The sequence below is a fragment of the Thrips palmi genome, unplaced genomic scaffold (assembly GCF_012932325.1).
Source record: "Thrips palmi isolate BJ-2018 unplaced genomic scaffold, TpBJ-2018v1 HiC_scaffold_17, whole genome shotgun sequence".
NCBI classification, from domain to species: Eukaryota; Metazoa; Arthropoda; class Insecta; order Thysanoptera; family Thripidae; genus Thrips; species Thrips palmi.
In genome coordinates, this window is record NW_023144626.1 from 4,222,988 (window position 1) to 4,239,748 (window position 16,761).

General features: G+C 58.0%; 1 protein-coding gene and 1 long non-coding RNA gene across 2 annotated transcripts in view; both read left to right on the forward strand.

Annotated features, from left to right (window-relative positions):
* The window catches only part of LOC117643513, a 58,138-nt gene extending 53,936 nt beyond the window's left edge, over positions 1 to 4,202 (forward strand). Inside the window, exon 3 of the long non-coding RNA XR_004587622.1 lies at positions 4,031 to 4,202. This is a non-coding gene — a long non-coding RNA (uncharacterized LOC117643513). The remainder of the gene's footprint in view (positions 1 to 4,030) is intronic.
* A 59-nt stretch (positions 4,203 to 4,261) lies between these two features.
* Positions 4,262 to 16,761, forward strand: part of LOC117643795 (tapasin-related protein-like) — a 66,690-nt gene continuing 54,190 nt past the window's right edge. Inside the window, exons 1-2 of the mRNA XM_034382892.1 lie at positions 4,262 to 4,503; positions 13,093 to 13,312. Of these exons, the coding sequence (XP_034238783.1) occupies positions 4,342 to 4,503; positions 13,093 to 13,312 (382 nt within the window). The 5' untranslated portion in view covers positions 4,262 to 4,341. The remainder of the gene's footprint in view (positions 4,504 to 13,092; positions 13,313 to 16,761) is intronic.

Here is a 16,761-nt window from a genome sequence, read left to right on the forward strand (position 1 = left end):
GCGTCAGGACGTTGCCGCGGGCGGCCAAAGTCGCTTCGCAGTGCCAGTGTGTGTGTGTGTGTGTGTGTGTGTATGTGTGTGTGTGTATCTAGGTTTGCACCGACATTAATAACCTAGTTCGGGGGCTGCCCTCTTCCTTTTCACTTTGCAGCCGCGCAAACTTTTCGGACGCTGCGTATCCCGCTGGCTGGTGGCTGGTCCAGGCCGGGCCGGGCCGCGCACCGCTCGCTGCGTTGGCTCGACGCTAACGCGCCCAAATCCCATTCATTAAACATTTTCCAGCCTGGAGGAGGAAGAATACTGTTTAGGTGAAAGCCTGCCCGCCTTGGATCTGCCGGGGAACAATGCCTTGGGCGGGGCTGCCTTGGCTGCAGCCTGCCGCCGGACTATCTTTCCCGTGGATTTCGCTCCGCCGCCACTGAGTTTGTCAGGCCGAGGGAGAAATCACGGGGGCAAGTTGACCACGAGAGAGGTGCAACGAGTCGTCGGATGGGATGGCGCCCTTCCCGCACACCTCGGCTCAGCGCGCTCAGCTTTCTTCTGGAAACGCGTTACCTTGCACTACATCAAAACACGCTGACTGCGCTGGCCGGGGCGTCTGCTCGCCGCGGAAGGAAGAACGCTGCGTCGCGTCGTCGAAGCGCAGGGAATTCCCCGTTCCCCCGTTTCCTTTCTTTCTACCCTCCCACGCGTCACGGACTTAATCCCCAGTTACCGTTTCGCCACATTACCTTCTTGAACTATTTCTCACTGAAACAACTCTGCGCGTCCAGCTATAGAAACAAAAGCAATGTTCTGTTTGCTTGTTTATTGTTTCAGCTTTTCACTCTCACAGTGTACTTTTCTTGTCCACGCAAATTGCTCTTTTAAACGATTAACGCGCCGCCCACACGCACTCGCCGCGTCCCGACGCGTTACTCTTTTTTTTTTACAGAGCACACTTAATGCAAATTTTCCGTTTTCCACCCCTGCGCAATTTACATGCAGTTATTTCCTCGACAAGTTCCACTCAACCGTCGGCGGGTAGATGAGGAGAAGGAAGGGGGAAGGAAGAGGGAGGTGGGTTTCAAGTGTCGCCGCTCCTCACATTGCCCGCTGACGCTGCCGAGCGATAGAGACAGTAACAGCACTTTCGCTTGTTGGGCAACTCCCCCCGAAACGCACGGCGGTGGAAACCGGTGGCACGGCCGGCTTATGCAGATGCCCACTTCTCCCCTTCCCGCTCGATCCCCGGGTCGCATTAGCGCCTCAAGTTCACGACCACCACGTAAACACCCACTCACTCACATACACACACACACACGCAGACACAAGCGCGGCAGACGGTGGTGTCGCCACGGCGTTCACGGCCAGACACCGGAAATCAATTTGGACTTAGGCTGGGATGACGCGACCCGTCGTAATGGTGGCCGCCTCTTCCTTCCCCGGTCCCGAAGTGCCTCCGAACTGCAACCGAAGTGCCTCCGAAGTGCAACCGAAGTGCACTTTATACTTTTACCGCCGCTTTTCTCTTTTTGCGACTCTTCGTCTCCGTCGCGTGACACGCCTTCCTCTGCCGGTCTGCAAGGGGCGTGCACCCCTCGCTCTGTCTCTCTCGCACGCATACGACACGCCCCACGAGTGCGAGAGAGACAGAGCGACCGAAACGACTCCGCGAATCATTCTGCCTGCAGACGAGCCCGTGCTTTCGGTTTCGCTGTGGCTGATCAAAGCGCGCGAGGATCGTCGAGGGTTCCGTTAAGGTCACAGTGAGGCCGGCCGCGAGGCTAGACGCTTATTCCTTCGGTTAATATTTATTCGTTGCTCTTCTTCATTATCGTCTATCCTTTTGCGGTCCGCGCGATAGCCAAAGCGGAGTCTGAAACGTCTAAAAGTGGAGAAGGTTAAGAAAGAAATAAATAAAGAAAGAAAAGGAGGATGAGAAGGGGAAGGAAGGAAGAAAGAAGGAAGGCCTTGTAATTTCGCAACGGCAGTATAGTTGGGTTAGATGCGGTTTCAGTTTTGACCCTTGTTGTTATTTTCCGGGGGTCACAAATCACGGTCCGCCTTTTTCCCTCCCATGGCATTGCTCCAGGCACTGCCCCGGGCACTTCCCTCTCCGACTTTCTCTTCCCCCCCCCCCCTTGTCTCTGTCTCTTTCCGGGAACCGCCATGTTAATTTCGCCCGCCTGTTTACGGCACTCTTCCGCCGCCCCTTGCTTAGCAGGGTTGCCAATCCCGCAGAACACCGAGTTGAAATGAAAAACCACACACACACACATACATACACGCTCACTCTCTGCCAACAGACAGTTCAAATAGGGACCCAGCCCAGCACGACAAACAATATGTACGAATGAATCTTTTCCAGAATTCCCATCGGAAAGTGTGTCAACTGGCCGACAGCGCCGAGGCAGAGACTCCCTTCCCCCTCGCGGAGCGTGACAGCGTGGCCGTGGTCTTGGCCCTGGCGGTCTCGGCGTGTCTCTCTCGGAACTCGCTAACTGCACACGTCTGCTGGTGCATGTTTCCACGACACTGACTCGCTGGCCGAGGGCCGCCTCGCCTCGCCCTCCCCAGGGGCCGCGCGGGTCGCTGCGGCTCGCTGCCCCTCAGGAAGCGGGGTCACGATAAAACAAACGCATCCGCCAAACTTTGCCTCTCTCCTCTTTTGCTTGTGCCGCTTGTGCCGCTTGTGCGTGCAAATGCCTTCCTAGCCCCTTCTCGTCAACTTTCGCCTACTGATTCTCTGCTCCGCTCTGGCCCGGACCGGCCAGCCCCCTCCCCTCCCCACCGTTCTTTCTCTGAAGTGCTTCATACTTTTGGGTGTGTTCCAAATCTGCGCACGCCCAACCAATTCCCCGAATGGTGGGCCCGTCGCAAAAAAGGTGGCGTCCGGGCTGCGGCACTCTAAGTGCGATCCGGGTCCAATCCGCGATCGCTGGGGCCTCGGGGTCTCGGGGGAAACAGAAATTAAAGAAGGCCACCAATTTGGCGCTTGTCTATCAGGCGCAGTGGGCCAACCGGTGGAGGTGGCCAAAACTCTAGACGCGTTTTGAGCTCCAGAGTCGCTAAATGGGAGTCGAACCGAACGTGTGACCCCACCAATGGATTTCTCGTTCGGAGAGCAATCCATTGGTGGGGTCACACGGCCGGTTCGAGTCCTATTTAGCGATTCTAGAGCTCAAAACCCGTCCGGGATTTTGACCGCCTCCACCGGCCCTCTGGCCCACTGTGCGAATGCCACGCCACGCGGCACTGTGGCAATGTGAATGTGTGCCGCAGTCGCCGCAGTGGATCTGGATGTGAATGTGGTGGCGATGTCGCGCCGCTCCCTGCTGAATCTTTTGTTTTAATTATTTGGCGCGGTGGCTGCGACAGGACATGGCACTAAACCTCGCCTTACTTGAAGGAGGGGGAGGAGAGTGCCCGGCGCGGCGCTGGCGCACTCGGCGAGGCTCTCGGGGACCCCGGAGCAGCGAAGCAGGGGTACTATTTGCGTATGGGGGCGGGGCACGGAACGGAACGGAACGGGGTTATGGCGCTGGTACAACTTGATGCTGTGGAGGGCGCAGGCCGACGGTGTTCCTCGAAATGAAAACTCCGGGCGGCTCTTCAACGCGCTGCACCGCTGCGTGGCACTGCGTGGGACAGTCCACTCCAAACGGAAAGGCCATGCCCGTTGTGACAAAGTTTTTGACTGCCTACGGTGAAAACCGCCACACTGCTTCTTGTTCGCCTTCCCGCGCGTGTACCCGTGAACGAGCGTGCCGCGCCGTGTGACTGTGTGTGTTTGGCTTGGAAATGTAGGCGTGTCACGTGACCAGACATAACTTTATGAATTAAACGTGTTTGCGCAAACAATTATCCACGGAGCGCGTTGTGGCGGGGGCGGTGTATACCTTTTCACTCCACCCCTTCTCCGCTTCCCTCTCTCTCGCTCTCTCTCTCTCTCTCTCTCTTTCACCATCACAGCTCCCCACACTGTGGCAAGTTGTCTCCATCCGGAGCATTAGGCGTGTTGGTAACGATGGTCTTCCTCGTGTTGCAGACTCTCCGCAGACGTCGGCGTTGCCGTCGTCTACCTCCACGATGGCGCCGACTCCGCCACCGCCGACGACGTCATCGTCGTTGCCGTCTCCGTCGCCGTCGTCTGCGGCCACGTCGCTGTCCACCTGGCGGACGACGGCGGCGACCTCCCTGCCGCCCGCCGCCGCGCCCCCGACCCCCGCCGCGCTGTCCGCCGCGCTCTCGGCCGGCATCAGCTACGCCGCCGGCCCCGGAGACGTGGTGGTGCTGTCGACGCAGAGGACGGCCCCCGCCGCCTCCGCCGCCTCCGCCAAGGGCGCCACGGACTCCCCCATGCTCAACTACATCTACGACGCGCGGTCGTCGGCGCACAAGCACATGCACCACAACCAGCGCTTCGGCCCCACGTTCGAGACGAACGCCACCAGCATGACGGTGCAGGTGGGCAACACCGCCACCATCGACTGCAAGATCAGCCTGCTGCAGGACAACGCGGTGAGTCTCCCCCTCCTTTGAGACCTTCGTAGAACGCAGCGGAGGACCTCGTTCCGATGCAGGGGGCCGTCGCGGCTCGGCGCGTCACTTCCAGTGGGTCAGCGAATTGGGCGACTCGCCGAGGTTTCGAGTTCTCGGAAACGAGCGCCGGGGCGTCGCCTGTGGAGGCGCAGCGCTTTGCTTCTGCTGCAGACTGATTCCGAGAAAACGACTCTCGGAACCAGTCTGCCGGAGGCGGGGCCACCCCTGCAGTAGAGCCTCCCACTCTCAATTTACTAGCCAGGGGAAGGCCTTCGGCCTCGATGCTGAGCTGGATTCTGCTGGAGATGGAAATGCATTTTCATCAGTAGTAAATTTGGATGTGTTTATTTTGAAAATGAGCCTCTTTTCTTTTTGGGGGGTGATAGCCAGGAAGTATGCTTTTGCGCAAAGGATTGTGATTCGGCAATGGTTGGTTTCTCCTTGAATCGACGGAAGGCTATTTAATAATCTAAAACTAAATGTTCCAACCAATCCTAACCTAACCTAACGGGCTCGTGACAGATCTTACTCTACTCGTGACAGATCTTACCCTACTCTCGACAGATTTTATTCTCAAACTAAATGGTCCAACCAAACCTAACCTAACCTAACGGGCTCGTGACAGATCTTTCTCTACTCGTGACAGATCTTTCCCTACTCTCGACCGATCTTATTCTCAAACTAAATGATTCAACCAATCCTAACCTAACCTAACGGGCTCGTGACAGATCTTACTCTACTCGTGACAGATCTTACCCTACTCTCGACAGATCTTATTCTCAAACTAAATGGTCTAACCAATCCTAACCTAACCTAACGGGCTCGTGACAGATCTTTCTCTACTCGTGACAGATCTTTTCCTACTCTCGACCGATCTTATTCTCAAACTAAATGGTCCAACCAATCCTAACCTAACCTAACGGGCTCGTGACAGATCTTCCTCTACTCGCGAAAGATCATACCCTACTCGCGACAGATCTTATTCTCAAACTAAATGGCCTATGAAGCTTGGCGTACGACTATGGAGCTTGGACTGTTGAGCTTGGACTATAGAATATGGACTATGGAGCTTAGACTATGGAGCTTGGACTATGGAGCTTGGACTATGGAGCTTGGACTATAGAGTTTGGACTATGGAGCTTGGACTATAGAGCTTGGACTATAGAGCTTGGACTATGGAGCTTCGACTATGTATACGCATATGAATATAGTAAAAATAAACAGAGGAAGATACCTCTTGTAAACTAAAGGTATCAGGGGGGGGGTCGGACAAATGAGCTATTCAAAATCCCAAACAGGGTGCTTCGCTTCGCTCAGCAAAAAAAAAACCACAAAAAAAAACAACATTTTTTTTTTTTGCTTATCCCATTTTAAGGCATGACACAAGCCGATAAAAACGTTATGAAAGGCAACAGAAAAGTTTGGCCAACATGACAACGGGCATGCGAGCCATTTCTTCGTCTCCTCCCGCGGTTCCTGTCTGGTCTGCCGGGACGAGGAAAGAAAGGATTCTTCTTAAAATGACAACAAATTAATTGCACGTTCGGCGCTATCTGGGCCCCTCCTTGGCGGAGTTGTCCCCCCTCGGGGCCGCGCGGCGCGTCTTGGAGAACCTCGGGGGCGGGGCTCTGGAGCCGCGCGGGACACCACGACCCAGTGCACATCGTCGCTTTTGTTGAAGTCTCGCTGTTATGGAATGTCCCGACATCTTCACCAACGTCCCTTATATTTTTTTTCTAAATCAGTGCCCCACACTGTTCGGTCTTCCCCGAACGGTTTGGTTTCCCGTACGGTTGAACCCCGCCTCGTCCGAGGCGAGCTCTCGGCCGCGAAACTTGGCCGCGCCTTCAAGTGGTCGCTGAGGAGGCCGGGGCCGAGGCGAGGCTCGGAGCTCAGGGCCGTGGCCGGCCGAGGCCTGGCTTGACCGCTGCTCTCCACCAATCAGGCACGGAGTTGCCAGGGTCGCGCTGGTTTTCGTGGCTCGGTTCAATGTTCCCCTGGGATGCCTCACCAGCGTAGCGTAAAACACACACACACACAGACACACACGCCCACAGCCTTGAACGAGCAAGTAGGGCGGAAAGGCATCGACCCACTCCACTGGTAATGAGGTGCCGCGGCGACGTCGCGCCACTGCAAACAAATAAGCGAATTGCTTTTCGGCGGACGAGGCTTGGTGGTCCGAGCGGACATGCACTGCGGGCGGACTGATTCCAAAGAGTCTCGGGCGACTCTCGGAACCAGTCTGCTGGTCGGCAAACGGGTTGCGTCAGCGAACCGAACGTCAAAGTCTCTCGCACCTCCCTCCCCCCCGAACACGGCCGAACGCCAAATTTGTCATTTGGGGTGGTGATAGCGATCGACTCCGGCAGGCGGCCCCTTTCAGAGATCGGGGAAGGGGCTTGGGGCTCTCAGCGGGCTGTTGCCTGGCTGTTGCGTGTTGGGCAGTTTGGCCCCGCGGTGGCAAGTTGTCTCCGAGGTTTGCTGTTTTATAGCGTGGGGCCTTTGGGGAGGCGTGGCCGAGGCCTGGTGCGCGGCAGAGAGGCCCGCAGACTCAGGTCCACTAGGGGCAGTAGGGAACCACTATCGGAAATCAGGGCGAAGAGAGAGGGGCCCGCTGGGGAGAGAGAGAACGCGCCAAGCAGGCTGACAGCTTGGTGTGTGTGCGTGTGTGTGTGTGTGTGTGTGTTTGCAGTGTGGCTTTGATAGGTCTCGTCTCAGACTGTAAATAATGTAAGAAGCCCATCGAAAGTTGCAGCGATTTTTTTTTGTGTGTGTAGGTGTGTGTGCGTGTGTGTGTGAGCAGGCCAGCGGCTAGAATCCGGAAGTGTGTGTGTGTGTGCGAGAGAGAGAGAGAGAGAGAGAGAGAGAGAGAGAGAGAGAGAGAGAGAGAGAGAGAGAGAGAGAGAGAGAGAGAGAAAGTGTGTGTACGTGTTGGCTGGAGCGAGAGAATAAATACGGGGTGTCAAGCAGCAAGGAGAGCACAGCACTGCTTAACCACGCGCGAATGCTTTTCCCTCTTTTTTTCACACCTGGCCTGGTGGAAGAAACGCGGAATAATTTTTCGATTATTGCCTCGCACCTACACCGCATGAATAAAATTCACTAACTACGCGCGCGGCGCGCGGAGCAAGCGGCTGCCTCGTGACTAAAACGTAATTGAATTTAAACTCCGAGATAAACAGCGGAAAAGCCGGGGCGCGGATAAGAGAGACATGTAGAACGAGGAGGGAGGGCCCGTTAGTATGTGGCTTATCACACCAAGCTACCCCTTCCCTCTCTCTCTCTCTCCCTCTCCCAAGCCGTTTCTGTCACGCGTGTCTCACACGCACGCATGCCTCCAGAGGTGTCACACCGAGGCGCTCAGCGAGCGTGGCGAGGCGTGGGGAATGGAGGCGGGGGTGGAAGGGAGAGGGGGCGAGGTGGGGTAGTGTCGACAGGCGGGGCGGGGCGGGGCGGGGCGAGGCGGGGCGGGCACCTCGCCGGACAGGCTTCGCCCCCTGTCCCCAATCCCCTTGACACGCGCGCACTCGCACACACACACACGCGCATGAGAAACAGTGACACATTTTTCATCGGTTTTTCACACGCTGCACCTCGAGGCTGTGACGTGACGGCGAAGGCGGCCCGGGGTGCGGGTAGGCCAGTCGGCTGCGGCCCGGCCAGCAGCTTAGTACGGCATCGCTCTGGGAAATGTTTTGACGTGGCCTAACCTGGTTCTCTCTCTCTCTCTCTCTCTCTCTCTCTCTCTCTCTCTCTCTCTCTCTCTCTCTCTCTCTCTCTCTCTCTCTCTCTCCCCCCCGTGATTGGGTGTGGTCATTGACAGGCTCCGCCACGCCTCGCCTCGCCCGACTCCATCTCGCGCCTTTTTTGATGAAAGCGGCTGGGCGGCGCGCTGGCGGTGGCGTGGGCGAGGGAAGGCCTTTGTTTCCGGCTGGTTGGTGGCTCCGCCTTCCCCGCCCCGCCCCCGCCGTCTCGCAGCCCGTGGGGCTTCGCCGGGCTGCGCTGCAGACTGATTCCGTCTTTCGTCACTCTGTCTCTCTCCCACCTACACGGGACGCCCAATGAGTGCGAGAGAGACGGAGCGACAGACGCTTCTCGGAAGTCTGCTGGCTGTCCGAGGCGGCAAGGCTCCGCGGGGCTCCGCGGGGCTCATTGTCCAATCCGCGAACTCGGAGACTCCACTGGTGTAAATCAACTCAGAAATTTTCTGATAAACGGTGGATTTTCTGATAACTTGACAAAAAAACATCAGATTTCGAGTATTTTCTGATAACGTCTATGATTTATCAGAAAGAGGTCATCAGAAATGTTTTTTTCTGATACTTTCATAGGTTATCAGAATAGAGACATCAGAAAAAGAGGCCTTTCTGATAAGTCGATCTGATTTTTGATAACTGCTAGTTATCAGAAATATAATTGTCAGAAATGTTTCTGATGTCTGATGTTCAAAAAAAATGAGATCCCTGTAAAATACAAAATTTACGTAATTTCAATTTCAAATTTGGTGAGTGTCTTGTTTGCAAGATTTGGCTAGGCCAGTTTTTATCTCAACGAGATCGGATCACATTTACTGTCTTTTTGAGAGTTGATGGCGAGCTAGCTCAATTTGGACTGCAGATTTGGATCGGACTCGATTTCGACCCCCTGAAGACGTTTTCCCCGTTTCCGAGTCTCATGTAGATCAAAAAATATATTTACAAAAGAAAATGATTATTCTGATATATTTCTTTATAAGTTCAGCCGATGTTATCAGAACTAAAGTCATCAAAAAATTGAGGCATCAGAAACACAAACATCAGAAATAGGTGTCCGAAAAAACATCAGAACTCAGACATGAGAAATGTTCTGATATGCAAAAGTATCAGAAAATTTCTGAGTTGATTTACACCAGTGTCGGCGCGGCCCTCGACGCGCCGCGCTCCACCGCGTTTTCGCCGCCGCCGAGGCACGCCGAGGCACTTGCTGGCCTCGCCGGCGTGCGAACGCGAAGGGAGGGAGGGAAAGTCCACGTCGTTTTGACTTGCCGCGCTGTGGTCGCTCTGTCTCTCTCGCACTCGCGGGCGCGGCGGCCCTGGACCGAGTTTGCCGCCATTCAATTCAATGGCAGACGCGCAAAGATACACACCGCCTCTGCTTGCCGACCAAAAAGATGTCGGCGGCGGCGTCCCCCGCCGCGCCCCACCCCGCCTCCGCCCCGCCCCCGCCCCCCGCCCCCCCCCCGCCCGCCCCCGCCCCGCCCCGCCCCGCCCCGCCCGCCCCGCCCCGCCCCGCCCCCGCCCACTCCGCCAGGAAGACGCCTCCACAGCCCCGCTGGGAGGTCCGGGGGATTGACTGAGAAATTTGAAAGGGAAAAGAAAAAAATTTGAACTCTACACCCCCTCCCCAGTCTTAATGGGGAGGCCTCCTGCTTTACTTCGGTGTTCGGGATGGGAACCGGTGCTATCAGGTACCTGGGGTTAATCCCGTCAGCGACTCTAAGCGTTCGCCGGGGGACCCAGTAGGACCCCAAAGCTCAGGCAGCTGGGTGAGAGCACCCAGTACGAAGCTCTTTGAGGGGCGGGACGTAGAGTGAGACGACAGAGAGACAGAGAGAGACTCAGACAGAGAAGAGGTTTGGTGGGAGCTTCTTGTTTTCGTAGGGTTGGTTGTGTACCCCATGGTACCCCCACTGTCCGGCGCTCCCGTACCGAACATACAGCGTTTTAGGCCAGCTTCAAAGGACTTATCATCGCCTCCCCGACGAGTCAAGGAGGCACCACCCGCAACCACACACCGGATGGTCTGGATTGATGGATCAAATACTCCATCGCTCCAGTGCCGAGGCCAACCCGCCGAAGCGGATTGCTTTTTAGACACCCACAGCGGAGTGGCCAGGTGAATGTGACTCTGACCACTACGCTATCACGCTTGTACGTCTGGCAGCGTGTTGGACGACGGGTTTGAGTTGCAGTGGGAGGAAGGCAGTCGAAAAATGTAACGAAATGATGAGATTCGATCCCCGGACCCCGCCACCGGGATCACACGACTTTACGCTCTCGGCCACCACGGCCCATGATGAGGGGACCGGCGTGAGGTGGGTTCTTGACGCAACAGGACTCGACTGACCCGGTCAAAATTTCGCAAGAAGTTGGGGGAGTCGAACCGCCGACCCTAGCATTGGGAATCGACGCCTCTACTCCCTGGACCACCACGTCCCATGCACGGAGTGGGCTCACGTTCACGGGTTTCAACCGCACTGGGTGAGGCAGTAAAATTAAATGGAAATATTTGTTAGGAGTCGAACCTCCGGCATGTGGGTGTGTTGCACACGGCTCCGCTCGGATGGCCTCGTACCACCACCCTTAGGATAGTAAGTCGAAAAAACGTATGTGCCGCTGGTATTCGAACGCCCGCCTGCGGTAACTCGATCCCACGTCACTAACCTCTCGGCTATCACAGCAGTTGTGAAACGCGATGGATCATCTGCTTTCATTAACGTTCTTTGAATGAGATTTTTTTTTGAGGGGGGAGAAAATTTTTATTTTTAATGTTTTGCACCGGTGCGTGAGGAATTGTACGCCAGCTCCACAAACTCGTTGACGCGTTGAAGGAGATTAGACCTGAGCATTCCGCCCTGGCGGCGGCCTCGCTCCAAAGACTACCACGCCGCACTTTACTTTGCCGCGCGGTGAGCCGAGCAGCGGCGCTGTGCCGCGCTGCCGCGCCGTCGGCCGGGGCGGGCCTGTGGGGCCTGTGCCGGGCCTCGGCGGGGGGTTGCGATTCCACGAGGCTCGCGCCGCCGCTCGCGTCCGCGGTGCGGCCAGGGACCTTGTCGGCCGCGGATTAAACGGCGGAGGGCGGGCAACGCGATCCTGCCTCTGTTTGCTGCGCGCTGTTTATTTTTCTCTCACGCTCCAGACCTTGTATTCCCACCAGCATCCTTCTTTCACGTGCGCAAACGCAAATCCTGACCCAGCATAACCCTCAAAAAAAAAAAAAAAGAGTTGGAGCGGCGGTGGGAATCGAACCCGCGACGCTTTGGCGGCGCGCATTAGCGCTGGGCAGTGTGCTGGGCAGGGACGAGAAGGAAGGAGGGGCGGTCGTTAATTACTCAACGCCAGCAAATCGCCTTCCCGACCCACTTTGTCCGATATTTTTTTCCGTCGCTCGCGCTTGCTGCTCCTCCGCCCCTGCAATTCAGCGCTGGCTGAGCCCGCAGAGCCGCGCCTTGGGTCCCGCCGGGCCCTGCCCTCGGAATCCCCACAGTGGAGTAGCCGCCCGAACCCTTTTTCTCGCCCTTAGCGACGGCGCTCGTCGCGCGGGGGCATTTATTTGGAAAATGCCTGCTTACCTCGCGACAGAAAAACAAATGCCCCTCGTCGGCTGCGTGACTCGGCTCGGCTCGGCCCGGCTCGGCTCGGCCCGGCTCGGCTCGGCTCGGCCCGGGGTCAGCAGGCCGAATTAGCGCGTACATTGACGGGCCGAAGGCTGAAATATTGCCTTGGGGCGCCACCAGCGAGCGCGATGCCCCCCCTCCCCGCGGGGGGGTCAGACCAGGCAGGCCGGGCCCCAGACAAAGGCGTGCAACCCGTCTGCAAACTTGGCCGCATCATGCCATATTGACAAGCATCTCGTCTGGGCAATCCATAAGGCCTTTCGGTCAGCCGCCGCAAAGGCCGGAGTCGTTTTCGTCGCTCTGTCTCTCTCGCACTCATGGGGCGTCCCGTACAGGTGCGAGAGAGAGAGACAGCGATGAAACCGATTTTCGGAATCAGTCTGCTGGCCCTCGGGCTTATCGCGTGCGCGACCTGCCCTTGGACCTGGACGGTCTGCGAAAGATGAAAAATGCGTCGGCACGTCGGTCTTGGTGATTTTACGTTGTGACCTCCGAGGCCGATCCCTGATCCCAGTCAATAGTGAGGGTTCCTCCACTAGGAAATGGAGCCAGCCGGGGGTAGCGAAGGGCTTCCGCTTTTGAATTTTGGCGCGGTGCTTGAAGGAGACGAATGGGGCGCGGCGGGGCGGAGCGAAGTGGGGCGAGGCGCGGCGCGGCGGGGCCGGCTTGAAAGCAGACGATAAATTCAATTGGCTTTGTGAGGAAAGCAAACAGTTACTTATACGTCTCAGCTCAGCCCGGGCCGCCTAGGGCCGCCGCCCGGCTCGCCCGGCCCCTGAAGACAGCGCTATTCATCATGGGACCGACCCAGCAACTAGCCCCGCGCCGCGCCCCGCCGGCCCGCCTAGGGCCCAGGCAGCACAGGGCCCGCCGCTCCTGCCTCGGAGCACTGTTTCTGCTGGACCGTTGAATGAAGAAAGGACGTCGAGCGCGCCAATTCACACTGGAAAAAAACGCGGAGACATCTATCATGGATGGCTGATACGGGAGTGTCCTTTTTCAGATGAAACGCTGAAACAAAATAAGTTCTGGCACGTCTTGATTTTAGTTGGAAAATGACGTTGCCCCTCGTTTTCAGGATAGCCTTCGCCGTCGGCGCCTGCTGGCCCGCTTCCAGGCTCCCCTGACGGCGTCCCACCCCGCCCCGCCTGGCGTACCTGCTGCTAACGAGTTCCTGATGTGATTGACAGGTGTCCTGGGTGCTGCGCAAGCCGAGCGAGGACTCGCTGCGCCTCCTCACCGTCGGCCAGATGACGTACTCCGGGGACGCGCGGCACGCCGTCGAGTTCCTCTACCCCAACAACTGGCGCCTCACGGTGCAGAACATGACGAAGCAGGACGAGGGCATGTACGAGTGCCAGATCTCCACGCACCCGCCCAAGCTCATCCGGACACGCATCCTGGTTAATGGTGAGTCTCTTTTTCGCCGTGCTGACCCCGTCAGTCTCTGTCGCACTGGTGCGGGGCCCCGGCGGTGTGCGAGAGAGACCGAACAACGGCCGCCGCACGTTCGATGAGCCGGCCCGAGCCGGCCGGTGACGACGCGGCGCCGATGATTCGGAAGATTGGACGTCCCCCTTACACACACGTCAGAAAAAGCCCCCCCCCCCCTCCCCGAATCCTTCGTTTGCGATGGGCCCGGAGCGTGGAGTGTGCAGCGAGCCCCGTGGAGCAGGCGAAGAGGCGCCCTCCCCCTCTCCCATTTCCTCCTCCAGGGTTCAATGGAGTCGCAGCGACGTGGCGAAAATTTCGATAGAGGTGTGTGAGTCAGTCAACCCTTCCCCCTCCCCCTCCCCTCCGCGGCTGCCTGCTACCCGCCGCCCGAATCAGCGCGCCAAAAAGGCGTGCATGGAATGGAGACGAATGGGCCGCGGGTCACGTGGCCAGCAGACTGATTCCGAGAGTCCTTTTCGTCGCTCTGTCTCTCTTCGTCTCGTAGGGCGCTCCGTAAAGGTGCGAGAGAGACAGAGCGACGAAAACGATTCTCGGAATCAGTCTGCAGGCATAGGGGCGGCGGCGCGGCCGGTGTAACACATCGTTGTCTTTGCAAACTACTAAAATGGATCGGGCCGCCGGATCGCGGCTTGGTAAGTAATCGCCCCCCCCCCCTTTCCCCCTTGGAATGGACAGCGCTCCCTGCGGTCTGGAGCGCTACACACCTCAGGCCGCCAACCTGCCGCCAACCTGCCGCCATTACCCGGAGCATTCCACGGGGATGATAGCGCCACCAATTAAGTTGGCACTGCTGGTGGCCCCGCGCCACTGGAGGGGAGGGGGGGAGGGGGGGCTGCGGTCCTTCTGATTGAATCTTGCCCCCCGCCAGCTGGCACCGGCCGGCAGCGCCCGGCCACCGCGCCAGGCCACGCCAGACCGCTCCGAAAAGGTGCCTCGGAATATCGAGCCATCGAACCAAGACGCCCAACGCCAATATAGGGGCAGCCGAGGGTCGTCGCTCCGTCTCTCTCGCACCCATACGGGACGCGCCACGAGTGCGAGAGAGACGGAGCGACGGCTCTGCCGCCGAGGATGCGCGCGAACCGCCGCCAGGCCGGGGGGAAACGACGTGACACGCCATTGCGCCATCGGGAATTCCGCGCGGGAAAAAAAAAATGTTCGCAATTTTTCATTTTTGAAATAATGGCCTTGTTTTGTTTTCGGGTCACGCCAAATCAACACTTTTCGTCCAGCGTAGCAAACAGTGCTTCAAAAAATTTAAATTTTTAAAACATTTGTCGAGTCAAACTGCTTTTAGTTGTTGTTGTCTCGTTGTTAGGCCGATCGGCCTGCGGCTCCAGCAGCACTGATTCCGAGGGTCGCTCCGTCTCTCTCGCACTCGTGGGGCGTCCCGGTTCGGTGCGAGAGAGACAGAGCGACGAGAGTGACTCTCGGAATCAGTCCGCCGCGGCGGCCGGAAGCAGGGTGCCGCTCTGTCATTGGCCCGTGATGAAGCCGTGCATGACGGGCTGGCTGGCTGGCTGGCTGGCTGGCTGGCGGGCTGGAAGGACTGTTTCCGGCTTCCGTCGCGCCGAAAAGCCGAAAGCCCAAAGGCCGAAAGAACCGCGAGGCTGACGGATGGCCACCGCGACCCCCCCCCCCCCCCCCCCCCTGCACCGCGCGACCGAGACGGCGAGCTGCCTCCGAATCTTCTCTCTCCCTCGCACCCCCGCGGAGTGCTGCGAGAGTGCGAGAGGGACGGAGCACCGCCCCGACGCAGCCCGCCGGCCCCGGCACCGCCTCACCGCCAAATTAGCCGTTTTCCAAAATGATGGAGCGGCGAACGGACGGCCGGGGAGTCGTTGCCGCTTCCTGCCGCCTCACTTATTGCCGCCCGTTTGGACAGACTGACTCCGAGGGTCGCCGCTCCGTCTCACTCGCACCCACACGAGGCGAGCGCGAGACAGAGCGACGACTCTCGGAGTCAGTCCGCGAGCCGGTCGACCTCATGCCGCTCTGACGGATGGCGACCGTCAGTCTTTGTCGTGCCGTTGCAGCAGTACCCGCTGCATCGGCCGCGTCGACCTGCTTTTGTCTGTACTGCCCCTTTCGCGAGACTGTCCCTGTTCTCCGCACGTACTTGCAAAAAATCCCTTAATGCTATTTTGGAGCGCTGCTCACCCCTCGGGTCACCCCCACCCCGCCGTCCTTCCTGATGCACTTCTTGGCGTTCCGGCCCGGGCTTTGTTCATGTCTGTTTCTCCCGCTGCTCCGCTGGCGGCAGCTTGCCCGGCTTGCCCGCGCCTTCCGTGCCTTTGTCGCGTCACTTACAGTGCGCTGCACTCCGTGTAGACCGATCCTGCGACTTCCTTCGGGACAAAGCGCCCGCCATTTTTGTTCTTACTCTTTTTTTATTTCATTGTATACGAGTTGCCGCGCTCCGGGTGTCGCGACGACTGTTCCGCCGAGAAGGAGTTTGCGGCGGCGGAGAAGGGGCGGGACGACGCTTCGTTAAAACTTTTCGGGAACGAATAAATGTCAAACGGGGAAAGGCTAAAGCCGGCGCTGCCGCCGGCCTGCGTCTACCACACTGTGGTGCGAGGGGGTATGCGCTCTCTGAACCTGTGTACCGACTATTACGCCATTACGCTCTATTACGCCACAAATTAATCGGAATTTAGCTAAAAAACGGCCTAAAACACACCAAAATTGATCAAATTTTGACAATTTCGGCTATTACGCGACTATTACGCGTATTATTACGCGTGCTATTACACATAGAGTGAACCGACTATTACGCGAGTGCATACCCCCTCGCTGTGGTGCCTACTCGCTACTACTGTGCGAGGTTTACCGTGTGGACCCAGTCCTTCGCGTTGTTGCGGCCTCGGGAGCTCCTGCCGGAGATAGTGCAACGCAGCGTGCCCCCCCCCCCCTCCTTTAGCTGCTTGTGGCGCCATCTGTCGCGAATATGCGCTTCGCAATAAACTTGGCCTTGCAATGGCAAGACTTTGCATATATCACGGTCGGTTTCATAGGCGGTGCGCGCAAACACCGTGACTGTGTGTGCGTGAGAGCCCCCTCCCTTTGCTGCCCTTCCCCGCAGACAGCGGCCCTCGCGCCAAGTCTCTCGGCGTCAAACGCGAAGTTGAACGAGGCCGCCGAATGCACCGCCTTGCTCGCGTGTACACCCAAGGCTGGTCGTTGGAGTGGTGCTGGGAGTCGTCATGGCGGTCCGCGGCTCGCTGTGACAGTCACTGACGCCCAAACTTCCAAGGCTGCGCCTTGGCTGCGCCTTGGCTGTGCCCACGCTGTAAAACGGGTTTGTGTTCGCCTTGCCTCAATGCCATTGCCACGCCCGTCGCGCCGCCGCTGCGGACCGATTCCAAGGAGTCCTCGCTCTGTCTCTCTCGCACCCACTCAGC